The 17,558-nt window shown below is 35.9% G+C and overlaps 2 protein-coding genes across 2 annotated transcripts; one reads left to right on the forward strand and one right to left on the reverse strand.

Moving 5' to 3' along the window:
* Positions 1-9,536: 9,536 nt before the first annotated feature.
* Positions 9,537-10,685, reverse strand: LOC135626480 (3'-5' exonuclease-like). Its single transcript, XM_065131805.1, has one exon. The coding sequence runs from the start codon at positions 10,606-10,608 to the stop codon at positions 9,985-9,987; it is 624 nt and encodes a 207-aa protein (XP_064987877.1). The 5' UTR covers positions 10,609-10,685; the 3' UTR covers positions 9,537-9,984.
* A 2,290-nt stretch (positions 10,686-12,975) lies between these two features.
* LOC135626482 (GPN-loop GTPase QQT2-like) lies at positions 12,976-16,360 on the forward strand. The gene is made up of 7 exons (XM_065131807.1): positions 12,976-13,126; positions 13,205-13,302; positions 13,382-13,509; positions 13,611-13,833; positions 13,937-14,227; positions 15,619-15,824; positions 15,903-16,360. Exons 2-7 carry the CDS (start codon positions 13,231-13,233, stop codon positions 16,156-16,158), a joined length of 1,176 nt encoding a protein of 391 aa, XP_064987879.1. The 5' UTR covers positions 12,976-13,126; positions 13,205-13,230; the 3' UTR covers positions 16,159-16,360.
* The last annotated feature ends 1,198 nt before the right edge of the window (positions 16,361-17,558 follow it).

A 17,558-nucleotide genomic window follows, 5' to 3' on the forward strand; every position in this document is an offset into this window, starting at 1 on the left:
GTTTTGCATCTTGAGATAAACAAGATTGTATTTTTGGTATGCAAATTTATAGTATACAAGCTATCAACTTTTGCACATAAAAAGTTAGCAAAATTTTACATCTTTTGAGATGTGCAAGATGGACTATTTTGCCTCTTTTCAAATTGTGCAAGCTAGCAAATTTGCTATCTAGCAAGTTTTGCTCCCCCTTTGTCAGTGTCAAATAGAAGGGAATAACAATACAATCATGTAATTCATTTCTCTTTACTATAATATTCAAATCATGATAAGGGTAAATAATAAAGATGAAAAATGAATGTCAAAAGACATATAACATTTTTGACAAATTTCTTCTTTTGTAGATAGAAAACATGATAGGAAACAATCTTGATTCAAAAAGAAAACTCAAGTTATAAATTATCAAGATGTCAAGTAGCATGTCATGGTTTACAAAAACAAGTTTCTTGCTAGTTAATAGCAAAAAGAATCTCAATTCATGCATATAAAATCTTATGATTCACATAGAACATCTCCTCTTTTATAAAACGAGAGAATCATGATGAAGAATCTTGATTTACATAGAGTTTCAAAATATAATTATCAATATCATGAATACTAAAAGACCATGAAAATTTTGATAAATATCCTTTTAAATAGAAAACAAACTTGATTCATTCAATAGAAAATTGTGAGAAATCAAGATCATGATTTCAATAAAATCCATTAAATTCAAATCATTTTCATAATCTATGAGATTCATAAAAATAATACAAATAGATTCATCAAAATCAATAATATAGAAAAAAATAATTTTCAAGAAGAAAAATGTTCTTCTCTTTTAGTTGCTTCAATTCATGTAATTTATTTCATTCAAGCATGCCTCCCTTTTTTTTTATGTCAAATAAAAACATGTATCATGTTTAAAACCGAAAGTGCTAGATTTATTATGACAAGGATCAATAAGGCACTTTCATTATGGTAAAAAGAAAATCGATAATCTGTAAATTACAAGATTCATTATGCATAATTTTAAAAATCTTATGCATAGAACAAAATCATCAATCATGATATCAAGACATTTATCATTTAAAGCATTCATGATTCACATCATATGCAATACATCACATATATTATCATAATAAAAGGCATAAGTATTGCATGCATCATTCCAAATTATAAATATTTCAAATCATAATGGTATTAATTTGTCAAATTGCATCCTACCATGCATGATCATAACTTTTCATTTGTATGCATCAAAATAATCTCAAGAGTATTTCATGCATGATTTTATATCACCAAAAAAGGAATATCAAGAAGAAAATAATTGGTGATGCGATAAACATTTCATGAATTTAAGGAATTACATAAAAATTTTATCATGAAGGATTAGAACATGTGAATACTAGAAGACATGATTTCTTTTTGAAAAACCTACTCATTAATAATCAAAAGAAAATCTTAGGAGATCGATTAATGAAAAATCTTGATTCATAATAAATCTTCATTTGTAAATATCACGGAATCAAGATCATGATTTTAGATAAAACTCATTCAAATTCAAATCGTCTAAATCATCAAAATCTCAACATTTCTTTCAAGAGATTCAAAATGACATAAATAATTTTATTGGTCTCTTAGGTATAAATCAATAAGATAGAGAAAAAGAAAATTTTCAATAAAAAATCTTTCCTCCTTTTGTTTCAACTTATTGATTGATTCCATGCATGCATCTCCTTTTCTTTCAAATCCATGCATCATCGTTTTAAAACAAAAAAAATCAAAGATCATCAAGATAAAAAAGTGCAACACATAATTCAAAAAAAAATGATTTCAACTCATTACTTCAAGTCAAATCAATATCATGATTTTGATATAACTCATTTGTAATTCAAATCATCAAACCAAAATCATTTTCAAGGGATTCATATAAATCAACAAGATAGAGAAAAATAATTTTCAAGAACAATGCTTTTCTCTTTTTAGTTATTTAAATTCATGTCATTTATGCTAGATAAAAATGTGCATCAACATTTAGGATCGAAAAATGAATTTTGTCATAAAAACCATCAAGACCAAAAAATCATCATGTATAACTTTACAATCTCATGCATAAAATCATCAAATCATAGCATCAAAACTTTCAATAGTTTCATTACAACATCAAGTAAGGTTTTATTGAACATAATTTTGAATGATTCTTATAGATATTTAAAATTTCTTTAGTTTTACTTTATATGATTGACTTTATATTAGCATGCTTCAAATTTTTGTTCTTATGTCAAAACTATACATCATGTTTGAAAACCAAAGATAAGGTTCATAAAAAAAATCATAAAACCTTCCATTCAAAAGTCATGCATCGACATTGAAAATCAATATGGAAATCGTCAAAGTACAAATTCTTGCTTCTCAAGCACATGTATAAGATTAATCTTACTAGGTGTATAAGCATTATATTTATATCTAACATTTTATTGCATTAACATAACACAAGCAATTTTCAAGAAAATTAATCCTAAACTAAATTAAAAATAACTCAAGAAAGTATTATGTAATTTCGAAATGAATTAGTGGGATTTTGATTACCTCATTGTTGAAAGAGGGTGAGGCATAGTTTGCCACCTCGCCTTTCTTGATTTTCTCCTCGTCTTCGGAAGAGCTCAATTCATCCCAACTTTTGTTCTTCTTGCGTTCAAAGCAAGTAATTCCATTCTTTTTGCTTTTTAATTTTTGTTTCATTTGTAGTTTAAGTTCACCATCACTTGAGCTTATGCTCGAGTGGTATTCATGTGTTCTATGTCCCAAATCCTTCCTATCATTTGGAAGGTTGTTCTCGAGTTTCTTTTTTGCCACATTGTTCATTTCATAGGTCATTAGAGACCCAATAAGTTCTTCGAGAGGGAATGCTTTAAGGTCCTTGGCCTCTTGAATGGCCGTAACTTTTGGATCCCAACTTTTTGGAAGGGATCTTAAGATTTTAGTGACTAGTTCAAAATTAGAAAAACTTTTACCAAGAGCTTTGAGTCCATTGATGACATCCGTGAACCGGGTGTACATGTCTCCGATGGACTCACTTGGTTTCATCCGGAAAAGTTCATAAGAATGCACAAGGATGTTGATTTTGGACTCTTTCACTCGGCTAGTGCCTTCATGAGTGACCTCAAGAGTTCTCCAAATATCAAAAGCCGAATCACACATTGAAACACGATTAAATTCATTTTTGTCTAGTGCACAAAACAAGGCATTCATAGCCTTTGCATTTAAAGCAAAAACCTTCTTCTCCGATTCATTCCATTCGCTCATCGGAAGAGAAGATTTTTGAAATCCATTCTCGACAATAGACCAAAGCTCAAAGTCCATAGAAATGAGGAAGATTCTCATGCGAGTCTTCCAATATGTGTAATCCGACCCATTAAACAAAGGTGGTCGTGCAATAGAATGGCCCTCTTGCATGCCGGAATAAGCCATCTCTCTTGGGTATTAAACCAAATATGAGAGATAACCTTGCTCTGATACCACTTGTTAGGATCGGAGCGGCACTAAGAGGGGGGGGTGAATTAGTGCAGCGGATTAAAACTTCGATTTTAACAAAATCTTTCGTACGTTAAGAATGAAACTTGAGAAATTTAACTTGAAGGCGTATTCTTAAAGTTGCGCAGCAAGAGTAATAAGGAACTAAAGCAGTAAGAAGATTTGCAGTAATGTAAATGACAATAATAAAAAGCAAACCAGAGATTACGCCGATTTTTAGAGTGGTTCGGTCAAATGACCTACTCCACTTGCGAGGCCCCTCTTCGATGAGGCTCCCACCTTCCACTAGCAAGTCTCTTGAAATGGAAGGGTAAACACCCCTCTTACAACCTTTTACAAGCAGCTCAACCTCTTACAAATTTTCAATAAGAAAGAAGGAGGAGAACTCTCTAGCAAATTGAAAACAAGACTTGCTAAGACTTTCTAAGACTTTTCTCTCAATCAAAATGCTTCTCAAAAGTTGTAACCTCAGCTGAGATTTGAGGGGTATTTATAGGCCTCAAGAGGATTCAAATTTTGGGCTCCAAAATTTGAATTCTCTTAGGGTTCCCGGTGCTGGCGGTTCCACCGCCCAGCCAGGCGGTGCCACCGCCCAGGGCTCGGGTGCTGGGCGGTGCCACCGCCCAGCCAGGAGGTGTCACCGCTTGGCTCTCGGGTGGTGGGCGGTGCCACCGCCCAGCTAGGCGGTGCCACCGCCTACAGTGTTTTCAGCCCGACTACAGTGTTTTCAGCCCGACTACAGTGTTTTCAGCCACTAGTTGGGCTTCAATCTTGGCTCTCTAGTTCGCTGGTTTAGCCTAAACCAACTCTGACTTTGGGCCCAGTTGGCCCCTAACCAGGATATAGGATTATCTCTTAATCCTAATCCTAATTACAAGTGGACTACATAACCAAAACACATCCTAAGCAAATTTTCAACCGCGAACGTCGAGTCTTGTTCTGGCGAGCTTTCCGACGAACTTTCTGCCGACGGGCTTCTAGCAAGCTCCCGAACTTGTGATGACTTTAATGAGTAGCCGAGCCTTCTCGGTGATCTCCGTGAACCTCCGACGATCTCTTCGGCGAACTTCCGAAAATTCCGACAGGTTCCCGATTTCTTCTCGGTTGGTTCTGGCAGCATCTCCGACGATTCTTCGGACTCTTAAACGTCCATCGAACTTGACTCCGGTATTCTCGCTTTGTGTTTTTTGGTTATCGTAGTTAATCCTGCACACACAAGCAAACACTCTACTCCGATCTAGACAATTATTATAACGCAAATTGACATTCTGTTGCCCGGCACGTCATTGGTTGGCGCTTCATCCGATTCTTCGGTGCATCGTCCTCTCTTGCAGCTTGTTGCCCAATCGGCGGTTGACCTCCGCAACCCCGATATCCTTGGCGCAATTTCGCTCTCCTTGGCCCGATGCCCGACGCCCGAAGCCTTCTGCCATCCAATATCCTGACGTGATCTCCTCCGACGCAACGTCAATTCCTCCTGCGTTAATTGTCTAATCCTGATCGAGTAGACCTGTATCACTCAAAATGTAGTCAAACATTTAAACACAATCAATTAGTTTCATCATCAAAATCCGAGATTCAACAGTATGAGTACCGAATTTTTCGAGTTAGCAATTTCCCTCACTTATGTGAGCTTTACATAACTCTTTCGGTTGCTGAGCAACTCATTCCACCTTGCATGGTCTCATCCTTTACTAAGCGCATCGCTTGCCTTGAGCACCATCAAGTATGGTTGTCAACGTCAAGCCGTAGCTCGAACTCAGCTATCTCAACCTTTGTGCGCTACGCATTCTTTCAAGCTTGCTTGTTCTCGTGATGCTTCTTACGTGAAGGGTTGGTCATTCATCTGAATGTCAATCTCAGATGTCTGCTCCTCTGAGCGACTCCTTTTCCTAACATTTCCATGCTTGTTTTCCCCCAAACGGTCGCGCGTGCTGGCTGTCCTCAACGCAGCCCCGCTAGGTCCCCCACGTTTGCATGCCAAGTGTTTCTATGAGTGCTTGTCTCGCTCTGATACCATTTATCACGGACTTAGCTGGTTTTGGCTAAGTTGTGCTGCACCTTGCATGTCCGTCTGCAAAGGTCAGCCTCCCCGAAACCTCTCATGGTCCCTTAGGACCTACAAAAGAAAAAACGAGTTAGAGAAAGTGCCTCACTCGGGATCCACAAGCAAACATTTCAAAAAACACTTCATAGCCAATGCAAATTACAAACAGATTTTACAAGCTTTGAATGGTTGCATAACAAAGGGTCAAAATGGTCCACTACAGATCGAATATCTCTCACAAGTGTCCACATGACACAACCTTTATTTACAAACGGCTACCAAACCCAACTAAAATGGGACTGTTAAGCCTTCGATCGTCCCTCTACATGCTTTGCAAAGTATGAACAAACCAAAAGACACGAACATATATAAGCATTACATCAAACATCATGTTTAGAATTTTATCCGTGACAATACGTCGCGACCAGAAGTCCCCATAAGTGCTCACATGATATTATTGCGGAACAAGATAGCAAATTGATACTAGACACTATCCCAAAAGCTCATTTTAACCATATGCTAACTAGGTAACTCTGGGTGTTGTGTTGGTTAAGTACCATTCTACGAAACTAAATAAACCCTTAAAATGATTACCTAAATGATATATTTCTGGATAATTTTATTTCTACGTGATAATTACACACAACCTATAATTACAAGCTCGAAACGATTACAAAAGTCAACTAAAATGAAACTTCCAAGCCTACTACAAGTCTATCATAACGTCATACTAAATGTCTTGTTTATAGCTTTATCGATGACCATTTTGATAAAAGCCTAATAAAAGATTGATTTTGTTTTTGAGAGTATTATTTGCAATCCCTTTATTTTTTATCATTTACAATCTCAAATTAACAACTTTAAATATTTCTAAATTATCCTTTTACAAATAAATATATATCCTTAATTTATAATTTAATTCTAACAAATAAAATCTTTTCACTCCACGTTAAATGATAAAAAAGACACTAAAGATGAAAGAAGATGATACGAAATTTTTTTTCAACATATATTATAATAATATAATATTTTTAAGATTATGTACACTTTATAATAACCCAAAAACACCATCTTCTAAATCAATTATATTAACCTAAAAATATCATCTTTCAATATTATGTTTCTAAGTCTTTACAAATTACTCAATACGATACACGGGCAATGGGGAGAGCCGATCACAATAACGTACAAAGATAGAGCTAAGGTGAAAGAAAACAACAAAAAAAAAGGATAAAAAAAAGACAAAAGAGGTTGTAAATAATAAAATATTAGTTTATTAATTTTTTAAAGAATCATAATAAGTAAACAGTTTGTGAATAGTAAGTAGAGCTTTTAAATAGTAAGCTCTTTTTTATGGTAAACGCCCATCATTAATTCCAAAAGGTTAAACTACCAATACTAAACTTATACATTAACAAGAATGATTAGGCCTCACAATGAACCCAAACATATGGTGAAAACCAATCAATACTGTACAAATATTAATTCAACACCAAACAAAATATAATGAAAAACTTGTGCTGGGGGAAAGAGCTCAATTTATATCAACTCTAACATAATCATTGGTGGCAAAATTTTTGGAGGATGGACGAAGCTAATCCAAATATCAATGTCAAACGAACAGATGATTATTTTTCTATTTTATTATGACTAAACAAACGCCTCTATGTATGACCTATGGATCTACCAACAAAAAGAACCTTCAGGTCTGATAATGGTTTTACAATGGATGTTTAAAGAAAAAGACTATGGCTTGTCATGTGTCATTGTGGCCGCAAGATTTAATGTCAAACACAACCTGAGATCAAGAGAAGCCATGGAAACAAAAGGCAACTCAAAGAACACCTAGTTTCATCAATACGACACTAAGACACTCATCAATGCTACAATGCTGCCGAGAGTAAGATTTAATGTCAAACACAACCTGAGATCAAGAGAAGCCATGGAAAAAAAAGGCAACTCAAAGAACACCTAGTTTCATCAATACGACACTAAGACACTCATCAATGCTACAATGCTGCCGAGAGTAAGTAGTTCATAAGCTAATGACAGAAAACGCAGTAGCTTCTTCTTTCTTACAATTTCTAAGATCAGTTCACAATTCACAAGGACAAAAGACAGTGGCAGGTTACAAAAAGCTCGAAATCAGTTCTCATGAAAATTAAAAGGAGGTAATATATGCAACTTCACGTGGCTTTTTTCAGTAAGCATCCTCTTTGTATCAAGCTTCACCTTAGCATTGCTTTCTCAATGAAAGTCTTGTAGGTGCTACTCATCTTAACATCAATCAGGACAAAAAAGACAAAGCAGGCAATTTGAGAACATGGTACTTAGAAACTTATAAGATAAAATCCCTAAAAACTGATGATAATCACAAGAACAACGTTTTCTTCATTTTGCAGTATGTAGTAGACATTAAAAGCCTGTCAAGGAGGGAATTGCTTCATTCAGATGAGTAACGGACAGAAATATATATATAATTTGCAGTGACAAAATCATCAGAGTTATAATGCTGCCATGTAATCGACAGAGCTGACAGATATGCACTACCATGTTACAAATATTAAAGTAGATTAGTTAACTCTTCACATGCTCAGAACTGTTACTCCTAAACAGCAACTTCTTAAAACAAAAAAAAAATGCAATTAAGTAATTATCAAAAGAAACAGGGGTATGGAATGCATTATCACGTGGTTCTAGTCAGTTAGAGAGTCCTTTTGATTAAGACTCCTGCCTTTATACTGTAGAACCCTTTCGCAACCATCTGCGGGTCTCAAATCAATGTGAGAGTGAGTGGTCTGTGGTAAACCTGGTCCATCCAATAATTGCATCTTTGACAGGCAAAGGCTTACAAACAATGGCACGTCAAGAATTAACTGCTAAAATACCCCAGACATGACAGAATCATGATCATAAGGACAAATCTTATCTTCACTTTGTGGTATATTAGAGATAAGATGCCAGTCATGAGAACCACTTGAGTCAGACAGCTGACAAACAATCCAGAATGATCGCTTGCATTCGGATCTAAAAAAAGAGTAACATACATGACTCCTTGTACAATCTATGTCGAATCAAGCCAAAACAGCTTTGTTGCATCTCTTGTACAATGTTTGGCTACAAATTTTACTGAACTATTGCTGTTGGTTGACCTATCAAACAAAGTGACTTTGCACGATTGCAAGCAACCTATGCAAGTCTGGTTAGTTCGCCCAAAGAATGAATTAATCTGCAGCTATGTTGATAGATAATTGCCACTAGTTTATTGACTGATCCAAATGCTGATAACTGTAAGGCTTAAATCCCAGAAATCCCAAATGTAAGTAAGCGACATCTAAGGTTAATTGGATGACACCCCTACAATCAAAAGCTCCTATGGATCTTTTAAAAGTACAGAGATTATGGTTAATGCTAAGATCATCTAATCAAGACAATTTAGGAATTGTTCTTGCAAATGAGATCCTATTTTCACATCGCTTCCCAGTGGTTATAGGAAAGGTATCCTACTTAACTGTCAATGATTTGTTCGTCTGTCACTTATCCCAGACATCAAACAACAATAACCTACCTACGCCCATAAATATCCCATGTTAGATACAGCACAACATAACTTCCTGGTATATGTGAACTGCCATGGAAGAGTTATTTAAGACCAGTCAACCTACTCACAAGAAAAAGACTGTAGTACTTCAAATTATCTTTCTGTATCATCGAACAGGAAAGAGCCCAAACATAGTTTTAGCATCTAAATTCCTAAAGAATCAGGACTCCAGGAGGAGAATAGAATGGTTTTGTTACGAGCATGTTGCAATTAACTACCTAAACCCACTGTTCCAAATAAGGCATTTCTAAAGACAAAATAACATTTTATCAAGACAAATCTGCTTCTTAAAAGTTTCTAGAGAAGCTTCCATGACCTGTTCATAGCAATGAATTGCAATTAGTCTATGAGCACATCTGTTACCAACCAAGAAGATCCAGCAAACATTCAATAACTATATCATAAAAACAAATAAACAAACTGTACATACAGAGGATTCTTCCCAACCTATTGATGTTTAAAAGTTGAAATAAAACAGAAAGAAACCATAGACTAAAAGCTATAGAGGCATTAATTTAACTACAGACAACTATTCCTATAAATACTTTAAACCTTGCAAGCTGCAATCATTTACCTGATAACACTTATGTCTTAGTTGTTGTCTTCAGTAGACATATAGAGGTTTAGGCATAACATAAGCAAAAGAAAGATGCTAAAGCTAAAATATGATCATAGACCATTGCTTTAGAAAACCCCTTAAATACGATCCAAAGCCTTCGTAAGATGCACCTACAATCACACCTAATCTGAAACCCTAATATCGGCAGTTCAGTAGACCCCCAAAACGAAGCCAAGAAGAGATCCAATGTTACCATGGGGTCCATCAGAACTCCCCGGCAAAGAGGCGCCTCCCGATCTCGAACGAGAGGAAGGCGTCGGAGCAGGCGTACGAGATTTGCTCGTAGTTGAGGTACCTCCGGTCCCAGTGGCTCATCGTCACCCGTTTGGGCTTCCACACCTCCAAGCCCATCACCTCCGCCGCGAGCCGGGCGAGCCCCGCGTTCTTGAGCCCTCGTTGCCCCATCTTATCCGCGGCGAGGGTGCGGAGGTCGACGGCATTGGCGACCTGCAGGTTCTGCTCCTCGTCGAGGCGTTCGGCGTCGCCGTCGACGCCGACGCCGACGAAGGTGAAGCGGTGGTCGGCGAGGAAGTCAGCGAGGGAGTAGGGGACGTAGTCGGCGTGGAGGAGGAGGAACACGAGGCAGCGGCGGCCGACGCAGAGCTGGAGGACGGCGACGGGGTTCTGGGTGGGGGAGAAGGAGGGGCGCCACTCGGCGTCGAGGCCGACGACGAGGCGGTTTAGGCGGCGGCGGTGGATGCGGAGGATCTCGTCGATCCACTCCTCGACGTCGGACCCGGAAGCGGTGACGGTGGTGTAAATGTGATCGGAATCGTTGAAGGTGACGGTGAAGGTGTTGTCGTCATGCTGTTCGACGCTCAAAGACATCTCTGCCGCCCAAAACGACGAACTCCAAAGCCGAGACCCGAAAGGGGTTTGTTAGGGGAGGAAGAGGAAGAGCTTATGCGGTATTTATAGGGCGGTTTATCGATACCGTCCTTTTCGCATTTGTTCTCCGGTCGCGTGCGATAAGGGGAAGCGGAAGAGTATACGATATGGTCACCAGTGTTCCATGTATAACGATCATTACGTTACCATTCCGCGACATGAGTCACTCCCGTTTCTACCGTCTCGTTGTTGGATCAACGTTGTGTGTGGGTCCCACTATTTGCTTTCACAGACTGTCTTCATCGTCCAGTCTGGTAAGGAATGAGGTATGTCAGTTTCTTATTTTATTTGGGAATGTGGATGGCCCACATAATTATCATATTTTATGATGCTTAATTTGTGATCTTTTTTGTTCCCATCTTAACTCTTATACTTTTGTTAAAAAAATATTGAAGTGACATCATGGGAGGAGTTCAATTAATTAGTTTTACATTAAAAAAAAAAGTGTCTGATAATGATGATAATTATTATTATACTTAGATGAATAAACAAGTTAAGTTAACAAGTCATGCATTTAATAGGTCTCATGTTTGTTTATACACATATGATAAGTAGTTTACTATGATAGAAAGAAAAAAAAAGATGAAGAATATAGATAGCAAGTAAAAGGAGCAGTGTCCCAAAGCACTTTTTGGGAAAGGAAAAGGATCAAAAGACTCATCCAACCTTTTTCTATGTGACTACTGTAGCATTGCAACCTCACTAAGAAACTCCATTGCCTGACATTGCTTTTGCTTTTGCAAATTTCTTTATCAGAAACTATTGATAGAGAAATGTTTTAGAAATTTTTTTATTTGCTTCTGGTCAATAATTTAAGATGATATCAAAGAAAAAGAAACAATCAGTGTTGATTTGAAACAACCAAAATATTTCTTGACATAAATAAGGTTCTTTAAAGATCCACTTGTGTTCCTAAAGCTACTTTCTGATTCAGAGTGGCTGAAATAGGGACCTTCAATAAGGACAAAACATGTGCTAAAGGAGCTCCAAGGACTATGTGGAAATGCATATTGGCATGTCAGATGGGGCCCCTGACAAGAAACTTCACCTGCTAAACCATATATATATATATATATATATATATATATAGTATTTTTATCTTCAATAATTATTTTTATCTTCTATTATTTAGTGAAAAAAGTTCTTGCATCCAAGATTGATATCCTTGACAGAAACACCATCTTGCAGGAAGGAAATCTCTCTATTCTGTTGAAGAAAATCCTTTATTCTGTTGAGGAAAATCTTTCGTCGTATAAATAAGAGAGATATGTTAATGTATTTAAACTATTTCACTTCTTAAATAAAATTTCTTCAATAATTATTCTTATATTCTATTATTTTCATCACTATCTTTTATCTTTAGCGAAGGAGTCGTTCATCAATTTTAATTGATATTATAAGGTTGCAAATAACTTTTTATTTTTTTTCATTTTTTTCTAATAGTTTCTATGCAATAATATTAAAGTCAAAGATGAAAACAATTCTCAATTTTTTTATTTATAATATTATTTTTATAATTTTAGATTAATATATATTGTAAGTTATTTATTTTTAAAGAATTGAAATTAAATTTTAATTCTTGTCATTGTTGGACATTTCTTGACGTGATTCGATCCATATTATTCTGAATAGGTTTTAATTTTGTTGAACAGAACTATGAGAAAATATAAAGAAATAAAAATGAAAAAAAACAAAGCACGTTAATCTGAGATATAATAATATTTATGAAATAATAATTTTTTAAAATATATATATATATTTCTTTAGTTTAGGTTGATAATATAGATAAATATCGGAATGATAATTTTGTGTTTTATTAACTTAATTAATAAAATAATTTTTTTCATAATAAATTCTTTGATCATATTGAGTTATCTATATATTGGTCACATCAGATGTTTTTTTAAGATTATTCTTTGTAATTCAATTTTACTTTATTTTAGATATTTAAATATTTTTATTTTTTATTTCTAAATGAATGTAAATACAATCTCCTTCTCTCTTATCTTCTTAAGTTTTTTCTTTCTTTTATTCTTTTTAATTCATAGGATAATATTAAACAATGTCGACGATGATGATTAGGACGAGCAATAACGAGCGATGATGACAGCACTAAGGAGCACGAGATCTCGTGGGAACGGAAAAATATAAAAAAAAACAACACCGATAATATTGAGATTATAAATAAAATATTATTATTATTATTATTTTTGTATAGATTATCAATAGCGTTACTTCATTTAAATCACCCCTACTAATTTTGACCAAGGGTCAAATGGCAGTGACACAACCACGTATTTACAGTTTTACTCACCCCAAAGCCCTAAATCTATCCTCGAACCTCTTAGTTTGCGATTCGACTCCAGGTCTCCGTTTCCCTCAGCGGGCGACCGCCAGCGTCGTCGTCGTCGTCGTCGTTGTACGAAGCCCTTTACTTGGAAATAGCCTTAAAGCTCAAGTACTTTGATCACTGCTTACCGACTATTAGAACCGATTCATTTTATGTATTGAGTTGCTAAATGAAGGCGATTGACAGTCTCTTGGAGCACATCAGCGGTTGTCATGGACGTGGATTCCGACTCCAACTCGAGCTGGCAGATGCAGATGGATTCAGAAGACCCGACTGCAGATGAGGTTTGAAAAGATGGAGTCGCTTATGTTTTTCTGTTAAAGATCGGTTTTTGCTTCACTAGGAATTGTTCATCGAATTTAGTCGAATTCAAACGGCAAAGCGAAGGATGATCTTTCGGAGTCGATAGAGAACTTGAAGTTATCTGATTCATCGAGTGTTAGCTTCAAAAGCAAGCCTGTCGTCCTTATAGTCGTTGGAATGGCAGGCATGTCATTTTTCCTTTAGGAAGGAAGGACGGTTAGGTTTGATGATTCCCTCCCCCCCAAACAACAAATTGTCATTGCAAATTGGGCTCCCATTTTGCAGCGAGTGGAAAAACTTCATTTCTCCACAGATTGGTCTGCCACATGCAATCCTCGAGCATCCGTGGATATGTGCTGAACCTTGACCCGGCGGTGATGACCCTTCCTTTCGCTGCAAACATCGATATAAGAGACACTGTTCGCTACAAGGAAGTAATGAAGGATTACAACCTTGGCCCTAATGGTGGTATCTTGACGTCCCTGAATCTGTTTGCGACAAAGACTGACGAGGTTGAACTTTTTTCTGTTCTTTTATGTGATATATATATATATATATATATATACACACACACACACCTAGCAATGTAGTAGAAAGTGTCTTCGTGTTTTGTAGGTAATATCGGCCATCGAAAGATGGGCTGACCAGCTTGATTATGTTCTGGTGGACACCCCTGGTCAAATTGAAGTATTTACTTGGTCAGCTTCTGGAGCAATTATCACCGAGGCCTTTGCTTCCACATTTCCCACGATAATTGCTTATGTTGTGGACGCACCTCGCGCTGCAAATCCAGTAACTTTCATGAGCAATATGCTGTATGCTTGTAGCATACTTTACAAGACAAGGTTACCTTTAGTCCTAACATTTAACAAGGTTGATGTAGCCAGACATGAGTTTGCTCTGGAGGTACATTAATTTCAACTGTATTGCTTCTTCCTCGTCATGGATTGTTCTGTTTTATCATTTATAGCAAATGTGCTCGGTTGACATGAGCCATGAATTTTTTTGTTGGCATCCTCTGAAACATTAGAAAACAAATTTTGGAGTATGTGGTTTTGCTACTTGCCTGCTCTGCGCAAAATACAAACTTTCCTTTATGTCATAGAGTTAGTTGCTCTATATATCTCACACCTGCTCATTAAAAATTATATGTATGTTCTCAATGTTAATGATAAGTCTTCTTAGATTTCGATAGTCATGCCATTAAAGATTTCTGATGAATACTTTTATGGACTTGTTTTTTTTTTTTCTGTTTTGTCTCTTAGGAAAAGAATTTAAATTAAGCATATGTTTGACAATAAGTCGTTCACAAATTGCTTTGCAGCTGCTTTTCTTTTGCTGTTTGTTTTTATTAGAGAGTCATTTTGTGCGGTGGAACTACCATACTGACCTGGGTTCATTGGTAACACATAGAAGGCTGGAGAAAAATATACAGAAGATGGGAAAGAGTCAAATGAGTTCTAGTTATGAGATGTTATTGAGACATTCTTCTTTAATTCTTGTTTAGTTTCTGGTGACATGTTAACTGATTTCTGAAATGAGAGTATAATTAAATGCTAGATTATAAATGTTTACTGAGGCCATTTAGCAAAATAATGCTAGTTACTATAACCTGGAGGAATTCATTAAACAAATATGAGACTAACCCCAAATTTGGAGTATCCTGCTTTCGTGTGATTCATAGGGTTTCACAAGCAGTAGCCATAATTAAGAACTTCCACATAGATGGAGTTACTGTCACATATTGAATATGCAAAAAAGAGATGATGCCTACAAATTTCAAAGGATTAGACCATGACGGTGGTGGTCTGGAGTAAACCTCTAACTTAATGATGCCAGGAAATTGGGAACTATTGCATAATCATATCACACCTCTCTTCACCAATACTCCATTATGGACCAATAAGGTTAACATTTCTAGGGAAATCAATATCTCGAGCCATCAAATGGAATTGTTTTCTTTCCTTCTACATAAGCATAACAACTTCTATACTTTGGTCTGTCTAAAAAAAAAGAAACTTCTGTACTGTGTTCTGGATGTAAACCTGTAACTGGATGATGCCAGAGATTTGAAAATTATTGTGTAATCATATCACACCTTTCTACACTGAGATTCCATTATGAACCAATGAGGTTAAGATTTCTGTGGAAATCATTATTGAGTCATCAAGAGGAATTCAGTGTTTTTTCTTCTACATAAGCTTAGCAACTTCTAATACTGTGGTACTTGGTGTGTATTTTTGTGTTTTTTTTAATTCTTACACAACAAGTAATGATTTTTGTTGTCCTGTATTTAGTGGATGCAAGATTTTGAAGCATTTCAGGCAGCACTAGACACCTATTCATCATACACGTCAACTTTATCGAGGAGTCTCTCACTATCACTTGATGAATTCTATAAAAATACGTGTTCCGTGGGAGTTTCAGCAGTTTCTGGTGCTGGAATGGAAGCCTTTTTTGGTGCAGTAGAAGCAAGTGCAAAAGAGTATATGGAGAACTACAAGTAATAACAAACCCTGGATCAATTTTGCTTCTGAAACTGACTTTACTGGGACTTAATCCATTCTCTGTACTCTTGCAGAGCTGATCTTGACAAACGAAGAGCTGAGAAGGAGCGTCTAGAAGCATACTGCAGGAGCGAGAACATGGAGAGATTGCAGAGAGACATGGAATCATCTCAAGGACAGACAGCGGTGCTGAGCACTGGCTTAAAGGACAAGGAATATCCTGAAATGGATGAGAATAATGAGGAAGAGGAAGAAGATGCAATGGAGGATCTGAGGTTCTCAGAGGAGGAAACCGAGGAAGATGAAGAGGTTGCTCACTTTGGTTTCTGAGTAATATGTACTGTTTGCTAATGTCCACTTCTTAAAAAGCTTACTGTAAATAGGGGCTACTTTATTATGCCATCTCTAGCTAGCTTACTTCTCTCTGGATGTCGGAGCTCTTGTCCAATTTTATAGTACCATTTGTAACATGCAAAGTTGTAAACATGGTGTATACAATCTTTTATCTTGCATGCATGCTACGTATCCAAAATCTAATGTTTTCTTGGCAGGATCAGTGCTTGTGTGCAAACCACCATATCCTCCAAAATATATTTTGTTTCAGTGACTCCTCTGAATGATGGTTGACACAACTCCTAGTTTTGCTTGTGTTTGTGGTTGATCTTATCGTGGTGGTGAGTTTTTCTTGTTCTCATGTACATGCACTGCTCTGAGGAATTCTTGTTAATCTTTTGGAACTTCCAAAATTCCAAGATTCATTTCTGATACTTGTGTTGGTATGATTTGATAGACATGATATTTTTTATGACAAAGGCAAGAAAAGGCTAAGCTAAAGATTCTGCACTATTAGATTGATAAGACCCTAAAGTCTTATCATAAAAAAAAAAAGAAGAGAAAGAGGATGATCACTTCGAGAGGATCGGCCTCCTTGATCGTCCTCCTTGATCGTTTCGAGGGGATCGGCCCTCGAAGTGATCATCCCCTTTCTCTTCTTTTTTTTTACGATAAGACTTTAGGGTCTTATCATAGATGTAACAAAATGCATTGTGATCCCTGAAATGAATTATGTTGCTTCTCAACTTGGTAAATATGTTATACAAAACTTCATTAGAACTCACACAAACTTTATTGAAAAAAATATTAGTACTAGATTTATTTATTAATATCAAAATTATATATATATATATACTAATTTTGTATTTAAGACATTAAATTTATTATTTGTCAAATCCACTTATCAAATGTTGAATGTTTAAAATATTATTTGATAAAATTTTGAATATCTCATATAACAAAAATAGGGAGCAATCACTTACCATTTGCTCGGAGAAAAAAAAAGAAGTCGTTATCAACTTGATATAATTTTTTTTCGCTTTAAGATATTAATTAAATAATAAAAAATAAAATTATTATTTATAATTTTTTTGTTATTTACAATCTCATATTAAGCAAAATCGGAAGTTTTGGGTTTCCCCCTAAGAATTCTTAAAAAAAGATTAATTATTCGATATTTATATCTATCAAAAAATGAAAAAAAAAAAAGACTTTATCAATCGATGCGACGCCTCGATGTCATGACGAGAGTCTACCACGAACCAAAATACTTAAGCGGGAGTTAACATATTACACTCATCAAACTCTTATAAGCTAATCATATATATTGCCCACTTCCGATGTGGGACTAATGAGATGTTATACTCGGGCCCTCTTTTTAGCATTAATTTGATAAG

This window comes from Musa acuminata, chromosome BXJ2-11, assembly GCF_036884655.1.
Source record: "Musa acuminata AAA Group cultivar baxijiao chromosome BXJ2-11, Cavendish_Baxijiao_AAA, whole genome shotgun sequence".
Classification (NCBI taxonomy): domain Eukaryota; kingdom Viridiplantae; phylum Streptophyta; class Magnoliopsida; order Zingiberales; family Musaceae; genus Musa; species Musa acuminata.